Genomic DNA, 26824 nt, shown 5'->3' with positions numbered 1-26824 from the left:
AGCCCATTATGTGCCAGGCACTGTGCTAAGTGCTGAAGACAGACAGAAATACAAAAACAAACAACACAAGACCAAAAATTCTTGCCCTCAAGGAGTTCAGAGTCTCTAGGGGGAAACAAATGCAAACAATGACCTACAAACAAAAATTTTATAATCTGAGAGGAAAAGCACTTATAGAGGCTAGGAAAGGCTTCTTGCAGAAGGTGAGACTAGCTGAGTCTTAAAGGAAGCCACCAAAGCCAAGAGAAGTGGATGAGTAAGGAGAGACTTCCTGGCATGAGAGACAGCCAGTGAAAATGCCCAGAGCTGGGGGATGAAGAGTTCTGTACAAGGAGCAGCAAGGAAGCCAGTGTCATTGTGTCATAGAATTCATGGAGGGGAGTGAGGTGTTAGAAGACTAGAAAGGTAAGAAGAGGTCAAGTTATGAAAGACTTTAAAAAACAAAGGATGTTATGAAATAAAGGAGCAACATGGTCAGACCTCTGCTTGAGGAAGATAAATTTGACAGATGAATGCTGGGCAAATGTTATAGGAATGTAAATTTTTAAGATCTTCCCTGCCCCTAGGTTAAGTGCACCTGAAGCCTGTGGTGGGAGGCTTGTTTTTCAGGAATGCCCACACCTTGGTGCTTTGTGATTGGGTCAAGAGGGTTGTTACATTCTCTGACCCAAGAGAAAACTATATAATCCCTGATGAGAGACTTTGTTTTGGGGCTTACTTTGAGAACTGTTGTGTGATTTGACCAGATGAGAATCTGGGCAGCCAGTGAGAGCCCCACGGCTTTGAAAAACCCAGATGATGATGCTTCCCTCTCTGGTAACTGTAATTTAGTATGGATGTAATGGTTGCACAGCTGGAGGCCTGTCTGCTTGAAATGTTTCTGTCTGCACACTCTGAAGTTCAGGGTGCTGACCTTTTTCTCCTCAACTAGGTAAATGATATGTTTTATTGATTAAAGCAAGATTGTTAACCCATTTTGAGTTGCTTTCCGTTAGAAAAGCAGATCTAAGAACCTGTGTTGATAGCCATCCTGGGGATCCTGGGGTGCTTGCCGCTACAGCAGAACAGAAGGGGGAGAGACATGAGGCAGAGACCAACCATCAAGTTATTGTAATAGTTCAGGTGATGACTATCTGGACCAGGGTGATGGCAGTGTCAGAGAAAAGAATGGGCACATACGAGAGGTTATGAGGGGAAACAAGAGGATTTGGCAACTGACTGGATATGTGGGGTTAGTGACAAGTCAAGGATGATATCTTGCTTGCAAGCCTGGGTGACTGGGGGAGGGTAACCCTTGATAATAATATGGAAATTAGGAAGGGACAGAGGGATGAGAGGGAAAGATAAAGAGTTCAGTTTTAGACATATTAAGTTAAGACATCTATGAGAAATATAGTTTGTGATGTTCAATAGACAGGTGGAAATGTGAATCTGGAGGTCAGGAGAGAGGTTAGCACTACAAAGAGAGATATGAAAATCGATGAAAACTGAAACCATGGGAAGTGATCAGATCACCAGTAAAATGTTATATAGATAAAAGAGGGTCTAGGACAGAGCCTTAGAGGTCACCCAAGGTGAGTGGGTATAATCTGAATGAAGATTCAGCATATGAGACCTAGAGGGAATGTTCAGAGAACCAGGATAGAGTAGTGTCATGAAAACATAGAGAAAAGAGACTATCGAGGAAAAGATGGTGGTTGACAGTATCAAAGGCTGCAGAGATGCCAAGAAGGACAAGAACAGAGACAAGGCCAAGAGATTTGGCAACTGAGAATCATTGGTAACTTTGATGGAGCAGTTTCAGAAGCATGATGAGTTTGGAAACTAAACTGCAGAGTTAGTATGTGTTCAATGTGAGTATACCAATGGACTAATTTAATGGGCTGCCTTTCCAATGGCATGTCAATATGTATTTTTTATTTTTTTCCCTTCCTCCCTCACCACCCACTGTAATGCCATGCAAAGGCAACTTCCCAAGGTTCAAAATACCAGCATAGCTGCTCTCCATTTTATTCAGTGACAAATTAAGAACCGAGAAAATCAAAATACAGCATTCACCCAGTGTAATTTAATAATTCCCAAGTTATTTACTACTCCACCCCTGGACATTATAATTAATTTAGTCAATCCCAAAGACCCTCTTCTAAGTACTACTCCACCCCTACATTCATTTAGTCAATCACAAAGCACAAAAAAGTCAAAAGCTCCCCACCCCTGGATCACAACTGAATAGGCCATCTACCCCAGAGTTACAACAACCTTAAGCACAGCATTTAATACCCAAAGAGAGGTCTTTTCTTCACCTTGACTGGAGGCAAGTTCTCAGCAATCTTTGTTCCTGGGGAGACAAAGCTTAACAAGGCCACAAGATACATTGCCAGTGTCCTCATTAATTCAAACAGTCCTAGGATCCCTAAAAACATTAGCAAAACCCTTCCAGGATTTCTGTAAACATACAACAAGAAAATCCTTTTTCAGGGCTTTGGAACCAACAGCAAGGTTCCAGGACCTCTGCAACAACAGGATTGTTCTTCACTAGTGGACGAATCTGGCAAAACAACATCAAAACAGACAAAGTACCAGCAAAACAGCCATGTCTCCTCAGTCCTTGGCAGCTGTGAGTGGCAGCTCTCAAAAGTCCTGGGCAATTCAAACTAGCCCTCAGCAATCCTCTCCGTTTCTGCCTCCACGATGCTGCTTCCAAAAAATTCTTCTGCCTCTCTCTCTGCTTGTGTCTCTCTAAATTCACATCACCAGCTCTTCCCAGTTCAGCCTTCTCTTTTCACATCAACAAGTCCATCCCACAAGTGGGATTCACAAGCTCTGGGTTTTAACACAATCAATCCGAAAACCAAGCCAATACAGGGGGATCTTAAATTCCATTACTATTATACCCACCCTCACTGGGAAGATAAGCAATTCAATATAGGTTGTACATGTGTAGCTATGCAAAACATTTCCATAGTGGATATATTGTGAAAGACTGACTATATTTCCCTCCATCCTATCCCACACCCCTAACTTGTTCTATTCTCTACTTTGATCCTGTCCCTTTTCAAAAGTGGGTACTTCCAACTTCCCTCCCCACCAGCCTTCCCTCCCTTCCATTATCCCCCCTCCTCTCCTGTAGGGTGAGATACTCTATTTAGTGTGTATGTCATTCCCTCCCTAAGCCAAATTCAATGAGAATAAGGTTGACTCATTCCCTTTTACCTTCCTGTTCTTCCCCTCCATTTCCCTTGCCTCTTCTATATGAGATAATTTAGCCCAGTCTGTCTCTCCCCATCTCCTCTCATTATATACCTCTCTCACCTCTGAAGTTCACCTTTTAAGTATCATCCCTTCCTATTAAATTGGTCCTGTGCCCTCTATGCATACCTGTTCACATATATACACACTCACATATGTATTCATATGCCCATATACCCTCCTATATAGACATATATATGTATGTATGCATATACATATATACATTTCTATTCCCTTCAACTATTCTCATACTGAGAAAAGTTTCATAAGTTACAATCATCATTTTTCCACATAGGAATAGAAGTAGTTCAACTTTGATTAAGTTCCTTAAGATTTTTTTTCCCCTGTTTATTACCTTCTCATGCTTCTTGTATCTGAATGTCAAATTTTCTATTCAACTCTGGTTTTTTCATCAAAAATACTTGAAAGTCCTCTATTACGCTGAATGAACATATTTTCCCCTGAAACATGATATTCAGTTTTGTTGAGTAGGTGATTATTGGTTTTAATCCGAGCTCCTTTGACCTCCAGAATATCATATTCTGAGCCCTTCGATCCCTCAGTGTAGAAGCTGCCAGATCCGGTGTTATCCTAATTGTGTTTCCACAATATTCAAATTGTTTCTTCTTGGCTGCTTGTAATATTTTCTCCTTGATCTGGGAATTCCGGAACCTGGCTATAATATTCCTAGGAGTTTTCTTTTGGGGATCTTTTTCAGGAGGTGATCGGTGGATTCTTTCAACCTCTATTTTGCCCTCTGGTTCTAAAATATCAGGGCAATTTTCCTTGAGAATTTCTTGGAGGATGATTTCTAGGTTCTTTCTTTGATCAAGGCTTTCAGGTAGTCCAATAATTTTTAAATGATCTCTCCTGGATCTATTTTCCAGGTCAGTGGTTTTTCCAATGAGATATTTCACATCGCCTTCTATTTTTTCATTTATTTGGATCTGTCCCAGCATGCTGAGCTGCCCCTTCCTGTTTAATAGTATCTTGATTTCTCATAAAGTCACTAGCTTCCATTTGTCCATTCTAATTCTGAAGTCATTATTCTCCTTAGTCAGCTTTTGAGCTTCTTTTTCCATCTGGCAAATTTGGCTTTTTAAGGCATTCTTCTCCTCATTGCCTTTTTGAGCCTCTTTTGCAACTGGGTTAGTCTATTTTTTAAGGTGTTATTTTCTTCAGTCAAGTTGTTAACTCTAATTTCATAATTTTCTTGTATCATTCTCTTGTCTCTTCCCAATTTTTCCTCCACTTCTCTTATCTGGTTTTCAAAATCCTTTTTAAGCTCCTCGATGGCCTGTAACCAGCTCGTATTTTTCTTGGAAACTTTTGGTGCAGGAGTTCTGACTTCACTGTCTTCCTCCTGTTCCATGCTTTGATCTTTTTTGTCCCCAAAATAGAAGTCTAACATCAGATTTCTCTGTTTGCTTTGCTTCCTTATGTTGCCACTCAATTACTTAACTTTTGAGTCTTTTGCCACAGTAGAACTCTGTTACCAGGAAAGGGAGCTTTATCCCAAATTGCTAGGGTTTTCGCAGCTGCTGGAGCTATTAGTTGGGTGCTTTCTCTGAGGCCTCCACATGCTCTGGCAAACTGGTCACATACCCCAGGACCTCCACCCTAGACCACAATCCTGATTCAAGCAGGTTAAAGCAAAAGTGATTACCCTTCAGACTGGTGCTTGGTCCCCCTACAATCTGCAGACCTGGGGCTCTGAAGTAGCCATGTGGCAGGCGGCTGCACAGCTGTGGAGCCTCAACTGCTTCTCGCTCTGGGGGCAAAGACCGGACCGCACTCCCAAATTCCCTGTTCCCACAAAGTCTACACTGACCTCTCACTCTGTCTTTGGCATCTATGGGTTTATAATTCTGGAAACCGCCACAGCTGCTGGTGATCTGAAGTCCCTCCAGCTGGTGGCTGGTTAGGACACCCTGAGGCTAATACCTCTGGCTCCAGCAGGGCTGGGCTCAGCTCCCAGCATGCTGAGCTGTCCCTTCCTGCCAGCCTGCTGGGCTGTCTTCAGTGGGAGTTTAGCTTCTCTCTGTCATTTGTGGGTTCTGTAGCTCCAAAGTTTGTTGAGAGTCATTTTTTACATGAATTGGAGGAGGTGGAAGCCAGAGCCGTACAGAAGTCCTGTTTCTATTCCACCATCTTGATTCTGACCCTGTCAATATGTATTTTTAATCTCATTGATTCTTCTTGGGTTAATGGCCAGGTCAATCTCTTTTGAGTGGCCAGGGAATTTACCATAAGGAATCCTCCTTCCATTTGGACATGGTTGTAGAACATGTTCCATGCAAGGGGCTTATGTGGTTGGTAAATGTATACCTCCCTAGGTTTATGTCTTACTAATATTGATAATCAAAAAGGCTTGTGACAAGGAATTTATATACACTCTCTGGTTTTAATTGATCAATGATCACAGATATAAAGCTAGAAGAAGTCTTAAGAAGTTATCAAGTTCAACTCCCTCATTTTATATATGAAAAAAATGAGGCACAGGAAGTGTCAGAGCCAGGGAATGATTCTGGGTCTAATGACTTCAGGGTCAACTCTCTTTTTATTGACCCACATTGCCTCCAATGTGACCTGTACATATAAACACGATATAGTTTATTACAGAAGATTCCTTAAGGATGCTATTAAGTGTTCCTAGGACAAATGCTTTAAAACTCCCCACAAACTATATATGCTCAGAGATCTTGTACTTATTTTCTATACCTCTACACCCACATTTTCTTATAGAAAATCTTATGTGAAAATCTGCCTCCTTGCTTCCCATATTTTCATCAAGAACAGCCTTTATACATGTGTAGAACATTCTCATAAATATTTTATGGAGATGAGAAAGCAGCCATATGGGTAAGTAAATGCTTATGTCTGCTCAATCACTTTTGTGCTTATGTACAATAACACCATCTGTAATGTTCACCACTTTTTTTTAGAATTCTTTCTTCCTTATCTTTATCCTTTGTTTTATTTCAGCATTGCTTTTGACATTTTTATAATTAGCTGACAATCCGATTACCTCAAACAGCTGGTTTACATTCTGTCTGAAACCAGCCATATCTTTCCCATTAAGATATGGTAAGTTTAATTTTTCGAGTGATTTTGAAGGTGTTGGACATAGTGAATAATATCTAGTTTAAAATTATTTTATTCTGACTTTAACAAATGTCAATTAAAGTAGGCATTCCCTAAACACAGTAGATCAGAAAAAGAATATTGTACATGAAATGACAGATGCTATTATGTACATTTTTTTCTTTTCTTGTGTATAAAAAGTTCAAATTATAGCTTTTAAACCTGTACTGAGTGTCTGTGCTTCTTTGTGTCCTTCCATCTGTTTTCTTCGCATTAAAAAAAGATGCCTCAATAACTTATTTCTTTTTCTTTTCTTTTGTGAGGCATTCTCCCTACATCCCCCTTGTCCTCTCAAATTCCACCCCCACTGGAAAAGAAAAAGGAGAACAAAGCATTTCTAACAAAAATGCATAGCCAAGAGAAACAAAGTTCAACATTGACTAGGCTGGAAAATATATGTCTATAGGACTTACTCTATATCTTGAGTCTATTGCCTCTGCCATCAGATGGGCAGCAAGCTTCAAAATCAGTTCTCTGGAATTGTAGTTAGTCATTGCATTGATCAGTCTTCCAGTGTTTCAAAGTTGTTTTCCTTAATAATTTTGTTACTATATAAACTATTCTCCTGGTTCTTACCTCATTCTGAATCACCATCTCTAAAAATGCTATTTTCACAATGTGTTATGGCACAATAATATTCCACTATATTCAGAGACAGATAGGTGGTACGAAGTAGAGAGGGCTGGAGTTCAAATCTACCTTCAAACACTTACTAGCCTGTGACCCTGGGCAAATCATTTCATTTCTATCTGCCTTGATTTCCTCACTTGTAAAACAGGGATAATAATAGCACCCAATCCCCAGGGCTATATAAGGATAAAATGAGTTAATATTTATAAAATGCTTTGTAAACCTTGAAGTACTTGAGTGCTAGTAAAAAGACAAACAAAAAAAAAAGCATATTCTGTCTACCGATCTCCCCACTAGATTGGTACTCTTTGAGTTTCCAGTTCTCTACTACTACTACTACTACTACTACTACTACTACTACTACTACTACTACTACTACTACTACTACTGCTACTACTGAAAAAAAAAAAAGGATAACTATATATTGTTTTTGCACATATGAGTCTTATCCCCCTGTCTTTGATACTTTGGGAGTATGGCAGTGGCATAAGTGAGTCAAAGGATATGCATAGTTTAGTGATTTTTGGTGCATAATTCCAAACTGATTTTCAGAATGGCTAGACCAATTCACAGATTCATCAACAGTGTATTAGTATGGGTTTTTTTTTTCCCCACTGTCTCCCCCCAAATTGTTATTTTCCATTTTTGTCATCTCCACTAATCTGATAAGCAGGAAGCAGGGTCTCACAGCTTCTTTAATTTTAATTTCTCTAATTATTAATGATTTGGCACTTTTTTCCATATGTTTTTCGATAACTTAAGAGTACTTTCTTTGAAAATTGTCTGTTTCTATCTTTTGATCATTTACCTGTTGGGTAATGACTCTTGCTCTCATTCTATCTTAGGTTAGGAGGCCTTTATCAGAGAAACTTACTGAAGAGTTTTTTTCCCTTATAAGGTTTAGTCTGTGCGAATATGTTTTAATTCTACATAACTGAGATTGTCTCATCTCCCATGATGCTTTCTACCCACTGCTTGGTCATGAATCGCTCTTTACCCATATATACAAAAGGTAATCTCTTTCTTGCTCTCCCTCTAATTCACTGATGATGTCACTGTGACTAAATCATGTGCCTACTTGTAGCTGATCTTGGCACATGGAGTGGGATGTTGATCAGTGCCCAATTTTTACCAGATTGCTTTCCAGTTTTACCACAAGTTTTTTGTCCTTACACAGTAAATGAGTTCTTTAGATTTACCCAAAGGTTGCATACAGGTAGTCAGGTGGGTCAATGGATAGAAGGCTGGGCCTGGAGTCAGGAAGACTTGAGTTCTAATTCAGCTTCAGACATTTACTAACTGTGAGACCTTGATCAAGTTACTTCATTTCCATTTGCCTCAATTTCCTCAACTGTAAAGGGGAGATAATACAGGTTTATTCCCTTCTTCCCTCATCCCCACCAAATGTTATGGTACCATGACTGTTTGCTTCTGTATCCTGTGTACTCAGTCTGTTCCACTGATCAATCTGTTTTTTAATCACTGTTGAACCGTTTTAGGGGTCACTGCTTGGCAGCATAGTTTAAGACCTGGTAACTGCTAGATCCCCTTTTCCTGCTACTTTTTCCCACACTTCCTTTGAAATTCTTCAGCTCTCATTCATCAGGATATATTTTGTTATTTTTTCTAGCTCTACAAAGTAAACCTTTAGTAGCTTGATTTGTATGGTACAACATAAGTAAATCAATTTAGGCAGTACCATCATTTCTATTACATTAGGCTTGGCCTGCCAATGAGCAGCTAATACTTCTCTAATTATTTATGTGTCTTTTACTAACATAGAGATCATTCTGTAGTTGTATTCATATAGTTTCTGTTTATATCTTGGTAAGTAAAATGCTAGGTATTTAATACATTCTGTGGCTATTTTGAATGGAATTTCTCTTTGGGTTTTGTTGGTAACATACAGAAATGCTGATGATGTGGATATAATATTCTTCAACTTTGCTGAATTTATTTTTTCAATTAACTTTTACAGTTGACTCTTCAGGGTTCTCTAAGATAGCTGCACAGTCATTCAGTAGTGTCTAACTCTTCATGACCTCATGGACATGCTAATACTATCCATAGGGTTTTCTTGGTAAAGATTCTAGAGTGGTCTGTCATTTCCTTTTCCAGAGGCAAATTGAGATTAAATGATTTGCCCAGGATCACACAGCTGGTAAGCTGGTAAGGCTGGATTTGAACTCACTTCTCTTTGACTCCAGGCCCAGTCCTCTAACCATTACGCCATGTAGCTATCTCTAACTCTCATACAAACTGCAAAAAGTAATAGTGTTTCCTACACACATTGGTGGTATATGATGTTGGCTTTGTTTAGCGGCTATTGTTAAGTTTTTGGTGCAATTTCTTTGTCTTTATCTTCTGCCACCATTATTGATGCATAAACCACACCTATCTGCATGGTCTTCTTTTTTGCTTATTGAAATTGAAATAATAATTGCTTGTTGCCTTTTACCATGATGTGAAACCAATTACAATTCCTTTATCCACCTTTACGAGAACCTATACATAGTCCTTCCATTTAATTTAACTTCCTTATAAGGTCTCATTTATAACAAGGTTAACAATATTAATCTTATTCAGTTGTCCTAGTAGCACGTCAAGGATCTTATATTTAAAGAAATAACCTTTAATGTTTATGGGTCTTCTAAAGCCTTATGATTTTTAGCTCCCTCTGTCTCTTTTTCTATCACTCCATCATCAACAGTGCAGGAACAGGAGGAGGTAAGAAAGAACTGAGGACCATTTTGTTTTTTTATTATCCTGGTTGTCCATGTTTTGCTCATTGCAAAAGTTTTTCATTTTATACTAATTCTCTGAAAATTGTAATCTTTATGTGACTTATTGTTGTTATCTATTAAAACCAGATCATTCATTCCATTAAATTGAACATAGCTTCCTTCAAAATTTCTGTAAAATGGTAATTCATTGTAAAAGGTTACTAAACTGGTTATACCTATTTATGACATGGAAGTAAACCCAAGATGAACTAGAAAAATATAAGTCCTGGTAGAGACTACCAAACTGGAAAAATTATCAAGTATAAACCCAGTGAGAGACTTTTAGTCTGCTGAATGAAGACCTGCCTAGGTAAGTTTAAAGAAGTTGGCCAGGGTGGCTAGGTGGCGCAGTGAGTAAAAGCGCTGGCCCCGGAGTCAGGAGGACCCGAGTTTGGTTCTGACCTCAGACACTTAACACCCACACAAAAAAACTAACCGTGTAACCTTGGGCAAGTTACTTAACCCCAATTGTCCTCCAAAAGGCAAAAAAAAAAAGTTGTCCATTACATGATGAAAATTTTTGGATAAAGAAATTAATTTAATTAATTTAAATTAGGCTCTTAAGACATGAAGGGGGTCTTCTATCTTTGTGAATAGTGAGAGTACATAGAGGAGTGAAATCTCAGCTCTTCTAAAGTATTTGAAGAAAAGTCTGTGATTAGAGTTGTTAACTTTCCTCATAGAAAGTTAAAAGTTTTAACAATGCTTTGACTTTCTTCTTTAAATTGGGGAAAGATAGAGTGAAAAATTATTTTTATGCTTTAAAGATCTGAATTTCTATGATAGAAGATTAAGTCTAGATTGATCCAGTTTAGGTATGCCCACAAAAATAGTAATAGATTATAATGAAATCCCAAGGTAACATTGTTCTAAATAGTTTATGTCCCTGGCCCTGGGGAATCTTTCCCCCTTTTGACCAAAGGAAAACAAGTCAGAACATCCAGAAAAGAGCAGTTAGTCAGGACCAAGGGAGAAAATCCAGCTTTCCCAGAGATAACGCATGAAAATGAGTTTCCAGCATGAAAAAATCTCCTTTTATCTCTCTCCCTTGCCCTTTTATTTCTAATCTCTCACTACTTCTCCTAATAAAGTTTTTACCTAAATAATTTTCTGTGGAACCAAATGGTCCCTGTTTTAATTTGAGCAGACTTGTCATCCCAGCAGAATATCAGCTCTTTAAAGGTAGGAGCTCTTTTGGACTGTCCCTGTAGCCTTAGCACGTAGTATAATATAGTGCAGGCTGAGAGGCAATGAAGAAAGAGGGACATGGGTAAATTAAAGTATCCAGAAAAGGACAACCAGAATAGGGTGTAAGTTGCAGCAAGGCCAAATTAAGGTTGATCTAAGGGAAAAAACATTCTTAAGATTCCCCTCATTGGAGTTTTTCAAGCAAAGACTACAAAACACTGAAGAGCGATACAGTAGAAATTCTTTTTTGGGATATGAATTGAACCAGGTGGCTTTAGGACTACCTTTCAACAATGCAGCTATGATTTTGTAAATAAGCATGTGGTAAATTTATTAAATTTAAATTTAATTTAGTTGTTAGTCCCACTGGCTATTCAATAACACAAACTGACAGCTACTCAATTCCCAGAGATCCTTCTCTATATTATGAGGAGATACCATCCAAAATTGTGAAGGAAAAAAAAAAAACCTGACATTAGTGAGATAATCTAAGGCATAAATATCCAGAGGCATAAATTATACAAAAATGTGCCCACCTCCTGTGCCCACCACTCCCTCTTCTGATTATTAATATCAAATGAAACAAAAAACAGGGGAGTACATGCTTAAAGGTATTTGTCAAGGAGAATATTCAGTGTAGATTTCCTAAAGCTGGTCCTCCAGATGTCCCTATCTGTGGGTGCCACTGTGCTCACACAGTTCATTAAGAATACTCTGCATAATCACTTAAAGTCTAGTCTGGCTATCCACATGTGAAAGACAAAGGAGATGAAAAATGTCTACTGTTCAGTTCTATGCAAGTGGATAGAAAACTTAAAAAGAGATTTGAAAGTCTCCAATGAAGAACAGTGTTAGGGAAGTGGCACAAAGGATGTTATCAGGTATTCTGTATTGCTACAAAAGGAATGGTCGTGTTAGAAGAGTGAGAGAGAAAAAAATGGATGTTCTGTGGGCTCAGCTTTTTACATGTTATGAGGTCTGGAGAAAAGCTCCCAGATTGTTGAGTAAATCCCCAAAAGAGGACTGGGGTAAGGAAGAAATGAACAAGAGTTTTACAGGATAATAAGGTATAGGATCTGCAGGAGAAGAGAGAGTACCAATACCTGTACTGTCTCACGGAATAAATAAGAAGCTCTTAAGTATCAAAATAGATACTACGGTAATACTTAGCATCAAATGAATCAAGTACAAATTATTTCAGGTGAAACTTTTTCCTGATTATTTATAGTATACTTTATAGTCTTCCCCTTGTAGTGGCTAAAATATGGGAAATGGACATCTAGTTGAATTTCTACAAATACTGAACTACATAGGGGTGACTGTATATAAACCAATGACACTGATTTACATATACCTTAAGAAATAACAAGTCTTAATAATCTGTAGTCAAGCAGTACTGTCATAACTTAAAAATAATATATTTGTATTAATACTAAGACACAATGAAAAGCAGTAACAAGAATGCTTTAGCTGTCCCTTCCCTGCCCTATCCCCAATAACTGCAGCTTGTGAAAATACTGTCCTCTCATGTCATGATTCATTTACCTATCTAAAGAAAAATCAGGCTGATGAGAAGAATGAACAAGGCTCACCAAAAATAAATACAATAAAATCTCATTACTTCAGGAATGTAAGGAACCAAAAAAGGTAGGGAGTTGGAAGGGCAAAGCACTTTTGAAGTAATGTGCTTGAATTATCCAGCATTTATTAACAACAAAAAAGGACCCAGTCATGTGGTTTAAATTACTCTGAATCAATATCGGTTTAATGACATTTTACTGTATTTTAAGCTATGCCTGATAACCGGCAAACCATGGCATCTGATTTCTGTCAGCACACTGTCATATGCAAATGAACACTATAAACATTTTCCAAAGGAAGGATAACTGAGATTAAGTTGGTATTTGGATAAATCCTATGAACTTTCTCCCCCTTGTATCTTCTCAATCAAGGAAAATTGATAGTGGTTACGTTTGTCTGCCAATGAGGTGTTACAAGGATGTTAACAGGAAGAGACTGTGGCTTTTACCTGATAGAAAGCCAGATAAATATCACTTCTTGCTAACTAGGTTGGTGTTTCTCCAAGAACTTATACTCATCTGAAACAAATAGAATGATATATGGTTTACTCAAGTTAATAATTAAGTTATATAAATGTTTCTCTTTCTGAAAAGGCTGACTAGCTACTAGGGAAAATACATGTTCTATCTGAAGACACGAAGTCTGCATTACAGATGACATGGTGACTTGTGGGCCACTCCAGCATGAAGATCTATGATCCCATTAATCTACAGCATGATGCCAAATCGTATAAAGATGAAAAGATGTTTATTAGTCTGATAAGGGCCTGCTTAACTTACTGGTTTCAAAAAAAACTCAGTACCTGCTGCTGCCGTTGCCGCCGCATGTGTGCAAACTGAGATAACATAAGCTGGCGATCAAGCAGCTCCATTCTTTGCTGTCTCTGAATATCTACTGTTGCTCCCATTCCAACTCTGACTTCACTGGTTGGTTCCGACGAAGAGAAGATGGGTTCAAGTGTCCAAGAAAACAACCTTGCCATCCAATGGGGTATGCAAAGAACTTGATGAACTTTTAACACACTGTTGGTATAACACATACCAGCAATCTAAAAGAAAAAAATTCCCAACAAAACTGTTAAAATGCAATAAAATTTACAAAAAATAGAAATCTTCTAAATGTCTGAATAGACACAGAACTGAAAATGACATTCTTTTTTTTTTTTTAAAGCAATTGAGGTTAAGTAACTTGCTCAAGGTTACATGGCCAGTTATTTTGTGGGTGCCAAGTATCTGAGGCCAGAACCGATCCCAGGTCTCCCAATGCAGGGGCTGGCACTCTTACTCACTGCGCCACCTGGCCACCCCTTGAAAATGACATTCTTGGGGCGGCCAGGTAGTACAGCGAGTAAGAGCACCGGCTCCAGTGTCGGGATGACCTGGATCAAATCCGGGCTCAGATACTCAGCACCACACCCAGAAATAACTGGCCGTGTAACCTTGAGCAAGTTACTTAACCCCGACTGCTTTAAAAAAAAAAAAGAAAATGACATTCTTACATGTCAGAGTATTTCTTTTCCTGAGATTTAAAGGAGTTAACAAGAAGAGAAGCAATTTTAAAATATAAACCATTACATATAAAGTTACTCCGAGGTTAGCTAATTTGTAATTTTCTCTGGGGAGAGAAGAGAGTGAGGCTGGTGACTGTGCACAGCCCTGCATCACTTAAATGCAGTTCACTTGCAAGTCATGACATCTTCCTGATGTCTTGGTCCTCTTCTAGAATGAAGGACAAACAACAACAGTTTCCTTTGAGAAAGTGACTGTTCCTATTTAACCTCTCTTTCCCCCCAGCTATCAGTGCATTCTATAAATAGGCACTTAATTAACAGTGTGACAAATGCATTAATGTATATGAACAAACTCTACAAAATGGGTGAATATTTATTGTTATTATTAACAATAGCACATCACTTTTATATATTACTTTAAAAGTTTGCAAAGCTAATTTAATTCATTATTTCATTTGATTTTCCTAAGAAACCTATGAGGTAGATGCTATTATTATTATTTCCTTTTTATAAATGAGGAAACTGGGGCTGGCAGAGATCAGGTGACCTGCTCTAAGTTACAGCTGTTTTTTTAAAATAATATTTTATCTTTTCCCCTCAATTACATGTAAAAACATTTTAAACATTTCAGTTTGTCTGTTTAAAGCTTTGTGGTGCAAATTCTATCTTTCCCTCCCTTCCTGGGAAGGTAAACAACAATCTGATATAGGTTATACATGTGCAATCACATAAAACGTATTTCCCTACTGAGTCCTAGTTCTTAAGTATCTGAAGTAGAATTTGAATGCAAATTTTTCAGACTCTAGGTCCAGTACTCATTCATTCTGCTGTGCTGCCTCTTACTACTTGCTTAGGAGTATAAACCAAGAAAACATCAAATTAATTCAGTAAAGGAGATTAACTTGTTGATTCTTAAGATGGAAAAAGGAAGTTCTCACTCTTCATTTTAAGTACCAGATAGAAAAAAAAAATGAAAACAACTTCTCTATTAACCCCCCCCCCAAATAAAAATATTTTCTTATCCCAAGCACCTTTCACATTCTATTAATCCTTAATTAATCTCCTTGGCAAATGGTCAAACAGACAATAGTGTTGGAGAACAATTTTAGTTCTTAGTCATCTGGGTGGAGCACATAACTGTTATAAAAACCACTGAGATATATATATATATATATATATATATATATATATGTTAGAAGTTGTACAGTGACAAAAAAGTCACATAGTTTCTTTAAAGCTAAAGATACTTTGTCTTTGTCCAGTTGTAAGATTTAAAAAAAAATCCAAATGTCAATATGGTGCATTTTGATTTTTCTCTCTTTAATTTCCATACCATAGCAAAACGATAATAGACAAGAGCTGACATCTCCCTACAAAAGATATCAACAAGAATTTTAAAAACAGAAACAGCTGATACTTACGTAGCACTTTAAAGAAAATAATTAACAGACAATATCTAACTATTTTTGAAGTAGGTACTACAGACATACTAATTCCACTTGCTCTGATGTTGCAATCCTCGGGAAATCCAAAGACCACATCTTGGGGAACTTGATCCAATTGGTTTTAGGAACTCAACCCCCAACCCTTGCACCTCCCACTCTGGGTCCAGGCTCTCCTTATGACAGAGTGAGTGTGAACTCATGTGGCAGCCCCACTCAGGATTCACATCCTATCTAGCTGTCCACACTGGGCATCTTCTTGCCATCCATCTAGTTTCCCATACACATGTCCCACCCTCACCCCTATCCTGGCCTACACCAGATAAGATCTCCTGGCCACTCCCTTATTTATACCGTCTTCTCCTTTTTGTATGTCAGTATCTTGGGGGCAGGAATTGTTTCACTTTTTATTTGTAGCCCTAGCACTTAGCATATCATACATACTTAATACACGATTTTCATTCATACATTCCCTCATCTTTTCTCTGGAGCCAAGACTGGTCATTATAAATTACACAATTTGGCTTTATTTGATCTTATTTTTATTTGCATTATTGTTGTCATTGTATATGTTGTATTCCTAGTTATGCCGAGTATACCATGCATAGAAGTCTTCCCACATTTCTCCGGATTTCTCTTATTTGTTGTTTCCTGGAGTATAATAATATTACATAGTATTCATATATTACAATTTGTCTAGTCATTCCCTAACTGGTCCATCACTTTCCTGTGTAGTTTTTTTGTTTGTTTGTTTTGCTACCATAGAAAGTATTACAATGAAGATTTTGATGGGACCTTTCTTTCTGCCTTTCACCTCTCTGGAGGTATGTGCCTACCAGTCAGATCTCTGAATCAAGTGTATGAATAAGTTAGTGTCTTTTCTTGCAGGATTACAAATTTTCTTCCAGAATGTACCCACACATTCACAGCTCTCCCAATGGCGCATTAATGTATTTTAGCCGCCCTTCCAACACCGCATCATCCACCATTGTTGTCAGTTTGATGCCACCTTCTGCATGAAGCTGTTCCTGATATCCTTCACTGCCACTGCAGTTCTAACTCCCTCTCCAACTACTTGTATTTAACTAATTTGTATTTATGCTGTATGTATTTATGTATGTCCTTGCTATCTCCCCAGTTGTAATTATATTGTAATATAAGCTTACTGGGTTTAACAGTTATTTCATCCATTGTTTTTGTATCTCTAACACCTAATACAGTGCCTGGCAGTCAGCCCTTAATAAATACCTGTTGATTGACAATTCTGGAAGGTGTGAGGCAAAACCTGAAAGTTATTTTAATTTGAATCTCTCTTATTATTACTAATTTGGAACAATTATATAGTTCTTTATAGTCTGTAATTTTTATTTAAAAAATTATTTGTTCATAGGCTTTGACCACTTAATTACTAGGAAACGGCTCTTGGAATTTCCAAGGGTCTTGCCATTAAACGTTGTCTAGAAACACACACTGTTTTACAAACAAACCCTCATTTCATAGTAGGGCCTTCCTTTTGTCCACTTTCACAGAGTTTTACCTTTCTGAGTGTTAATTACAGTAGCCAGCTGGAATGTGGTATAAGATGGCAGCCGGGACAGTGGGGAAAATTAAAATCATGACATGTAAAGAAGAAGGAAAAGACTAAACTTAAGAAATATCTGATTGCTGACTTTATTTTAAAGACTGTTATGTAGGAGACAGATTGGACTTGGGCCTAAAGGATAGAAATAGGAACTAATGGCTAATTGTTAAAAGGACAAACATCATGGCTCAATATGAAGAAAAGAACTTTGGGAGCTAGAGTTCTCTAAAACTGAAATGAACTACTTTAGGAGTTAATAAGTCCCCCATAACAAGTGATCTCCAAGGAGAGGAGAGGTGACTATGTATCACGAATCAGAATACTGTAATTTGTAGTCATGCTTCATTTAGGAAAGGGTTGAACTAAAAGACTGTAAAGGATGATTTTTAGCAATTCAAAGTGCTCTGTGTTTATAGTTTTTCCAGATCAAAATGGTTTTCTTACCATGTCCTAGCTCATTATTCATACCAGATTTAAATTTACCTAACATTTTCTTCATTTCCTGATCTGATGAAAAAATACTTGTGCAATTTAGGAACATAATTTTAACTTTTTATAAACACAATTATGCTTAATATATCTGTACTTATTTTTAAGCAGGATAACCAAAATGTCTCCAAACAAAAGCTCAAGACAAAAGACAGCTAGTGATGACTAGCAGTGGAAAATACAGATCAAATCACAACAGGGAGATTTGGGTCACAGTCTAAGATTAGGCATTTTTATTCTTAAAGGCCCTATTTTTCACTGACCACAAAAGTTAAAACAAAAATTAAGCAGTATAACACAAAAGTCTGAATACCATTATGAAAAACCACTTAAAGATTCAACATTACTACTAAAAAGGAAGGCAAAAGAGATGTCGCATAAATAATGCTTCCCCGCACCCCCCCCTTAGTGTGCTTTATTTCATGTCCTAGCCTAAAAATACTTTATTGACTTTGGATACATTCCTGGTTTCTTACTATAAAGTTCAGTCAAAAAAAAAAAAAAAAAGGAGAAGGAGGAAGAAGAGAAAGAGGTATTCGTAGAAGGAAGAAGGGAAGGGAAGGAGAAGGTAAAGATTATTTGTTTCAATGTTGTATGATGTGTGAAAAGAGGCAAATTACAGGGTAACAACCAGAAAATGTAAACTTGTACTTTTACACTTTATCAAGACTTTATCAGGGAAATGATAAATTAATTTTTGTGGTTGTTGCTCAGTTCTTTTCAGTCATATCTGACTCTTTGTGACCTCATTTGGGGTTTTCTTGGCAGAGATACTAGAGCCGTTTGCCATTTCCTTCTTCAGCTCATTTTACAGGTGAGGAAACTGAGGCAAACAGGGTTAAGCGACTTGCCCAGGATCACACTGCTAGGAAATGTCTGAGGCCAGTTCATATATACTATGTATTAACACCCATTCATATATATTGTACACACACACACACACACACACACATATATATATATATGCCAGTCATGATGCTTTTTTTAGCGAGGCAATCAGGGTTCAGTGATTTGCCCAGAGTCACACAGTCAGACATGAATTTTTAAACCACATTAATGAATAACTGTGAAGAGCCCTTGGTGTATTATCCTAGCCTTGAAGAGAGAGCTCAGCGCCAAAACCTTAATTAAATTGATAGTTTGTCATCTCAACTTCTTTTTTACCTTAGTAATGGAATCCTGTGTCAGTGGTCTGCTAATTTACTACCTGATGAGTTTTTCAACTTCAAGTACTAGGCAATCAGTAAATCTCAGAGATTACTCACGAATTTTATCAGTCAGATATGCTACAGATTTTACCCCAAAGCTCTAGGGAAGAGAGGTAAGAGGATGAAAAAAAGAAGGATGATGTATTAGTGTTCATCTAACTACTTGGAATTCAGTCACTAAATAGGGTTTTCAGAAGTTGAGCTTTAAAATGACCTACTACATCCCATAAATGATAACAAAACAAAAAAGTTTTGGAGGGGAAAAAAAAGCTTTCTTCTAACCTAATGTGCCTCTTCTAGACTGATTTTCTACTTAGGTTCTCATTGTAATGTTTATCATGTCACAAAATAATTGAAGTTTCCTTGTTTAATGGTGAATTAATTATGAATTAATGGTGTTTAATGATGAAAGTTTTTCTAGTATCTGAGAAAAGATGGGAAATTTTAAGTGGATCTCTGAGCTACTATGTGCAGCAGAATGTTTTGTAAAACAATAACTTTTTATTTGTTATCACAGGTGGATCATATTTTTTTCCATCAATACTTCTTATGGATGATAAATCCTTTGGGACAGAGAATTAATATGTGTTGTTGCAGAGCATTAATAATTCTGGCATTAAGTGTCTCACTTTTAACAAATAACGATTTTGTCCACTCAAGAACATTTGATTTTTCTAAAGTAATTTTTTTTGAGCCTGTAGTCATATGATATGCATACCATTCACTAACCAAGGGCTACTTTTAACAGTACTGTTTGGGATTTACAACCTTAGTCTGGTTCTTTTTACACATTGTTCTCTATAGTGTACTCTCTGCCCCAGCCAGATTAGCCAGTTTGTTCCTTACCTACAACATCCCACGTAGCACAGGCTGTCTGCCATGGCTGGAGTGTACTTCTTCCTCATCTCCACCTAGCAGAAGTTTCGCCTCCTTTAAAGCTCAATTCAGGTGCTAAATCCTCTGAGAGTCCTTGCCTGACCCCCCTCTCCCCCGCCCCAACTGCCAGCAGCTCCTCTTCCCTTTATATTGTATTTACTTTGTTGGTGGAGATAATTCCAAGGAATAAGCTGAAATGGGGTAGAAGTCCTTGCAGCTGGTTGGGCAACAAGGCAAACAGTAAGCAGGCAAGAAGGCAAGAGAATATTGATCTACTAGGGAAGACAGCAACATTAGAAGAAAGGTAGATTATTTGTTCTGATAAAAAGAAAATTCATAGCATTCTTCCTTATATTCAATACTAACACAGTTTAATTCCTCTCTAAGCTCATTAATGTGGGTAGACTTTCTAACAGTGCAGACACACATCTCATCTACATCTTATCCTATGTGACTCTTATTCTTATCCTTCCATGAATCCTTCACAAAGGATGTCCCCAATACCTTCTCTTTAGAGCTTTGTGGCACTTGGGCTGTCTGCCCATTATCACTCATTTTTAATACATGACAAGCCCATTTCCCTTTTCAAGCAAATATTTGATATCTTATATGTATTGCACATTATATATACAAGTCCTACCTCAGACACACGCTGGCTATGTGACCCTGGGCAAGTTACTTAATCTCTGAGTGCTCTAGGCAACTCTCAAAGACTATATATTATAGAGTAGGTACCAAATTATATAGGTAGAGGGAGTTTTCCTACTACCAATGAAAGCACAGGTCCAATCTCTATCCTCGCCTTTTATGCCACTTACATCACTGACATCACTAGTAAAATGCTACAATCTGAGTATCTATTGACCTTTGGGTCACCCATGATTTTGCTTTTTCAGTAAATATGGTCTTCCTTGGTTTACAATCATATAGTATCTTGGGAGAGAAGACTGATGTTAAAAAATAGATTTTTGTTTCCAGTAATAACTTAGGATCACTGAAAGTGCTAAGCAACTTCTTGATTAGAGCCCTTTGTTTTTCTTGTTATTCCTGGTCTCAGTTCACCGTCCATGGACAGGCCTCTCAAAGATATATGTACTGATGGATTAAAATACTAGCCATCCAACTCATATCATAGTCCAAACAATAGGGATTCTTAATCTACTTGTTTTAGTGATTGTGGTTCTCATTAAGAAACCACTGTCGTGTTCTTGGGCTTGATGCAACCAATTCAAAGTCATCAACATGTAGAAGTCGTTGTATAAGTATCATTTACAATGGGAGAGGGCTTCCACTGAGATTTTACAGAGGACATCCTCCATGACCATGACGAACACCTTTGGCAAATATGTGTCTCTCTGTCTCAGATTTTGCTTGATACCATTCAGGGGATTGTTGAAAAAAGTTACATTTATAAAGGATTCTTTATGATCTTAATATATACATCAGAGAACCTTGATGGAAGACACACTACAGAGCAGGTGTGGGGAACTTGTATCCTCGAGGCCACATGTGGCCCTCTAGGTTCTCAAGTACAGTCCTTGGACTGAGTCCAAACTCCACAGAACAAATCCCATTTATGAAATTTTATTTGTTCTGTAAAACTTGGATTCAGTCCTAAGACTGTATCACATCCCAACTATACCGCTACATTTTGTTCTACTGAGTTAAACTCTTACTTATGATACAGTAATAGCTAGATAATACTAATTTGAGCTTTTGTAAAGTAATTTTTATGTCACCTCATTTGATCCTCATAATAGCCTTTTCAGGTATATGCTAATGTTATATCCATTTAACAGATGAGGAAACTGAGGTGCAGAAGGGCTGAAACTTGCCTAGAGTCACATAGCTAGCAAGTGTCTGAGGGAGGATTTGAACCCAAGTCCAGCATTCTATGTCTTTTGGGTACAACCTCTACCAGGAACAGCTGATCAATAAAGATTTAGAAAATAACTGATGATAATAACTTACTTATATTTTACTTAGAGTTTTACAAAGCCCCACATTCACTGCTAGGTCTCTCCTGATTATTTCAAATAATGAATCCCATAAAGTATTCTCACTATGCAAATTCACACCACTTGAAATTAAAATGAAAATATGGTCATTTGTTCCAACCCAATGGAAAAATGTAATGAAAAATATTTTAAATAAGGTTTTATTTGTTTATTAACAATATGACAGCAAAGGATAAGAAAAATATATTTTTTATTCAGGTTTATTACAAAAGTTAAGTTATAAAAAGCAAAAAAAAGGTTTTTTTTTTGGTCTTTATTAATGTTTGTTTACTTTGAGTTTACAAGATTCAGTTCCCCAGTTCTTTTGAGTTTCAAATTTTCTCTCCCTCCCTCGTCTTCCCTCCCCTCCCCAAGGCAGCATACAATCAGGTTTAGGATCTGCAGATACTTTCACATTAGAAATTGGTCAGGTTATAAAGGATTGTATCAGATGGAATGAACACTGGGAAAGAGGAAACCAAACCAAACAAGAAAAAGAATGAGAGCAGGTAATTTGCTTCAATCTGCATTCAAACTCTGTTCTTTCTGGTTCTTTCTCTGAATGTAGACATCTCTCTCCATCATCAGACTTTTGGAGTTTACTTATAGCCCTGCATTTCTGAGAACAGTCCAGTCTATCAAAGTTGGTCGTCACACATATGTTGTGTCTGTAATTGTGTACAAATTTTTCCTGGTTCTGCTCTTCTCACTCAGCATCAGTTTCTATAAGCCTCTCCAGGTAGCTATGAAGTCCATCTGCTCTTCGTTTCTTATGGTGCAATAGTATTCTATTACATTCATATACTATACCTTGTTTAGCCATTCCTCAATTGATGGGCATCCCCTTAATTTCCAATTCTTTGCCACCACAAAAAGAGCTGCTATAAATATTTTTGTATATATGGGTCTTCCTCCTGCTTCTGTGATTTCTTTGGGATACAACCCTAGAAGTGGTATTGCTGGGTCAAAGGATATGAAATTACTTATAGCCCTTTGGGTGTAGTTCCAGATTGCTCTCCAGAAAGGCTGGATCAGTTCACAACTCCACCAGCAATGTATCAGTGTTCCAATTTTTCCACATCCTCTGCAGCATTTATCATTTTCCTGTTTTGTCCTCTTAGCCAATCTGACCGGTGAGATGTGGTACCTCAGAGTTGTTTTGATTTGCATTTTTCTAATCAATAGTGATTTAGAGCATTTTTTCATCCTTATAGATATCTTTAATTTCTTCCTCTGAGAACTGCCTGTTCATATCTTTGACCATTTATCAATTGGGGAATGATTTGTTTTCTTATAAATTTGACTCAATTCTCTGTATATTTTAGAAATGAGGCCTTTATCAGAGACATTGGTTGTAAAAATTCTTTCCCAATTTCCCACTTCCCTCTTAATCTTGGTTACATTGCCTTTATTTGTACAGAAGCCTTTCAGTTTCATGTAATCAAAGTTATCCATTTTGCATTTTATAATGCTCTCTAATTCTTGTTTGGTCATGAAATCTTCCCCTCTCCATAAATCTGACAGGTAAACTATTCCTTGCTTTCCCAGATTGCTTATAGTATCATCCTTTATACCTAGATCATGTACCCATTTAGACGTCATTTTGGTATATGGTGTTAGATAATGGTCTATGCCCAGTTTCTGCCATACTATATTCCAGTTTTCCCAGCAGTTTTTGTCAAATCATGAGTTCTTATCCCAAAAACTGGGGTCTTTCAAAGGGTTTATCAAAGAGTAGATTATTATAGTCATTGACTGCTGAGTCTCGTGTACCCAATCTATTCCATTGATCCACTGCTCTATTCTTCAACCAGTACCAAGTTAGTTTTGATGACTGCTGGAATGCAAAATTTTTAAAAATTAAAAAATGACTAAACATTATAACCAAAGGTAAATTTAAAGTGATGATATGGTGAAAGAATCGTTGTCATTTAAAATATTTTAGCAGTATAGACTGAATTGTCTTCTCTTTCTTTAAATTTCCATATATATGATGGTAGGAGCAGGAGAGTTTTTTATCCACATCTTGGTAAATCTGCATGCTCATATTCTCATACAATGAATCAAGTGTAGTTGGATGACCTGGGCCATTATCTAAAATCAGTAATGCTTTAAATGTGATTGTTGTCTTTGCAAGATTTTTCAACAGCTGGGTTAAAATAACTTGAAAACTAATCTTGAAAACAACTTTAGTCACCCATGCTTTCTTAACTGACCATGAAAGAATTGGAAGGAACTGATGATTATAGCCTCTCAGAGCAGAAGGATTCTGAAACCGGTGATCAAACATTGGTCTTAAATTAAAACTTCCTTCCATATTACCTCCAAATAAAAGTGTTAGTTAATCTTAGGCACTTTAAATTCAGTTTGAGTCCTTTTCTTCTAAGAAATGTAAGTTCTGGAAGATGTCCTTTCCCCAGAATAAGACTTTTATCCAAATTAAAAACTTGTCAATCCGTGTATAAACCTGCTTCAATTATTTTCTGTAAAACATCAGGATATTTAGCATCCTCATCTGCACTGGCTGTCTTTCAGGAATATTAACATTATGCAACTGAACTTGACTTTAAAAGCAATTGAACCAACCCACAACTGCAATGAAAGTTTCTTCATTATCCACTTCACTTCCATTTTCTTTCAATGCCTTAAATGAACTTGAAGCTTCTGTTTGAAATGGGTGCTCTGGTAAGAGGAATGAATATTTTTATTATAATCTTCAATTCATATAGCTAAAAGAAGCACCATTTCTATCACTTTAACACTTCTATTTCTCATAGTTGTTTGTAAACCCTCAATTGCTGATTCAAGTTAGCCTTTTAAAAATTCATTTGTGTGTTTTACAATACTCTGTAATGTAGATTCATTCTAGCATCTTGGCCTATTTTAGAGCTATGATGACCACAATTATGCCACTTGATTACATGAGCTTTTTGTTCTAATGTACAAACAAGCCTCTGCTTATTTTTTTTTGGGGGGGGCAAGGTAGTTTTTCCTTCTGGAGTATTATTTTTATTCATTTTTAAAGGGCTCTTAAAAAAATGAACACAACTGTTGGTAACATGGTATGCAGGAATAGATCATATCCCTCAACAAGTTCCCATGTGTCACATTAACTGAATTTTGGCCTGGCATTAAATACAATGGAGTATTTTATCATTTTCAGTAACTCAAATTTCACATTATTTGAACACACATTAATTTTGACATAGCTGTAGATGGTACAGGGGATAGAGTCCTGAGCCTGAAGGCAGGAAAACTTATTTTACTGAGTTCAAATCCAGCTTCAGATACTTCCTAGCCATGTGACCCTGGGTGAGTTACTCAACCCTTTTGCTTCTATTTCCTCATCTGTAAAATGAGATGGAGAAGGAAATGGCAAACAACTCTAGTATCTTTCCCAAATGGGGTCATGAAGTGTCAGACATGACTGAAATAAGCCACAAAAAGCTAAATACTGATTTGATCCTCACAATAATGTGTAGCAGAATGTTGAGATTAAAATAAAAAATACCTGGGTTTAAATTTATAATCAGGTATTTATTACTTGTATGGCTCTGATAGCTTCAGTTAACAGGGATAACAGCAGCACCGACCTCATAACGCTGTGAGAATAAAATGACATAATGTAGATGGCAAACTTTAGTGTTATATAATGTCAGATGTCATTGTTATTATGCAAAAGGATTTCCAAAGAAGTTTAGCAACATATCTTTTTGACAGAGAAACAAAGAAATTTGCTACCATCACTGAGATACAGTCTGTGTTTGTGAGAGAGTTACGTTTATTACCCAGAGTCTGCTAATCCCATCCTCCATAAATCAACAGAGAGGGACTTTGAAACTTCATCCTGTAGGCCCCATTGTGACCCTTTTACCAAAACCCACCAACCATCATCTCTCTTATCACAACTTTACTCAATGTTATTCCCAGGTGGGTTCGACTGTCTATACCAACATTATGGAAATAAGCAGCTGAGAGGAAAAGGAAGGAGGAGATAAACTGATAAACCAGGGAATATTGAGGAAACTTCTGCTGACAACAAAAACAGTTCTCTAGCTGGTGTTACCACCAGTAAGAAAGGAAACTACAGAGTGACATAAGTGTGAATATAGAGTGGGGGAGGCTAGAAGGGGGAAAAGGGAGTAAAGGTGTTTCCTATTAAAAAAACTCCAAATTTGAACGAATGAATTGTTAACAACCTACTTTGCTATGTGAAGTTTAGAAGAGAAGAATATTGTACAGAAGAGGAAGTATTATTTTCAGCTTCATACTAAGGACAGGAAGATAGCCAAGCTATTTCAACCTCGTTAGGAGATACTATCAGGCTACCGTTTTATTATCAACCAAAATGCCACATACCTCCAAAGCAACTCAGTGAAAGAGACAAAAATTAGCTTTTAAAATTGCATAATGATTCAGGATAGCAAACAATACCTAACACTGTACTTATCTGGAGGTCAACTTTAAGGCATCTCTAATCCCATAATGCAACTGGAGTAGGAGATAAGTAAAAAGAGGTCTCTGAATACTCAAACAAGTGGTCACAGAGTTAATGAAGTTAAACCGATATTGTTGCTTCTGAACTCTGACTCAAGTTACCTGACACTAATTTGCTATAAGATATGGACGGGGGCTGGACCTGTGATTTCATTAGTCTAGGGAATTCCAAGTGAAGAAAACTCTGTACTGATGAGTGGTGGTCAGAACCAACTCCGCAGATTAAAGTCTTAGAATGTAGGCCTGCCTTGAGTAATGAGATGTTAAATGATTTACCCTGGAATGGTACTTGAACTTAGGGCTTCCTGACTTCAAGGCTTACTCACTCTCTATCAATAATGCCACACTGAACCAACTTAATTTTAATATGCAAACCTTAAACTTGATTATCTATTTTCTTAGCCCACAACAGATTAGAATCATCAAAACAGAAGGGGGATAAAGAGCACAGACTAAGGCATTTACAGGGGAAGGAGCAGAAAGATAGCTGACAATCTGACTGCAGCAAGTTCCAGTTTTTCCTTCTACCTAGAATGTTCTTCTTTTCTCAGTACTATATTATGATCCCTAATTTACAGATGAGGGAAGTGAGACTCAGAGAAGTTAAGAGACCTGTATGATTATAAAGTAAATATTGGATTTCAGATT

At 37.3% G+C, this 26824-nt stretch overlaps 1 protein-coding gene across 1 annotated transcript in view; it reads right to left on the bottom strand.

The window, feature by feature from the left end:
- Positions 1-26824, bottom strand: part of UBAC2 (UBA domain containing 2) — a 259982-nt gene that overhangs the window by 56445 nt on the left and 176713 nt on the right. The window contains exon 7 of the mRNA XM_069064179.1: positions 13378-13623. Coding sequence (XP_068920280.1) covers positions 13378-13623 — 246 coding nt within the window. The remainder of the gene's footprint in view (positions 1-13377; positions 13624-26824) is intronic.

The sequence above is a fragment of the Petaurus breviceps genome, unplaced genomic scaffold (genome assembly GCF_028583685.1).
Source record: "Petaurus breviceps papuanus isolate PSGF00001 unplaced genomic scaffold, PetGlider_PUasm1.0 90625, whole genome shotgun sequence".
NCBI lineage: Eukaryota > Metazoa > Chordata > Mammalia > Diprotodontia > Petauridae > Petaurus > Petaurus breviceps.
Note: the sequence above shows the minus strand (reverse complement) of the source record. Positions and strands in the feature narration are given on the sequence as shown.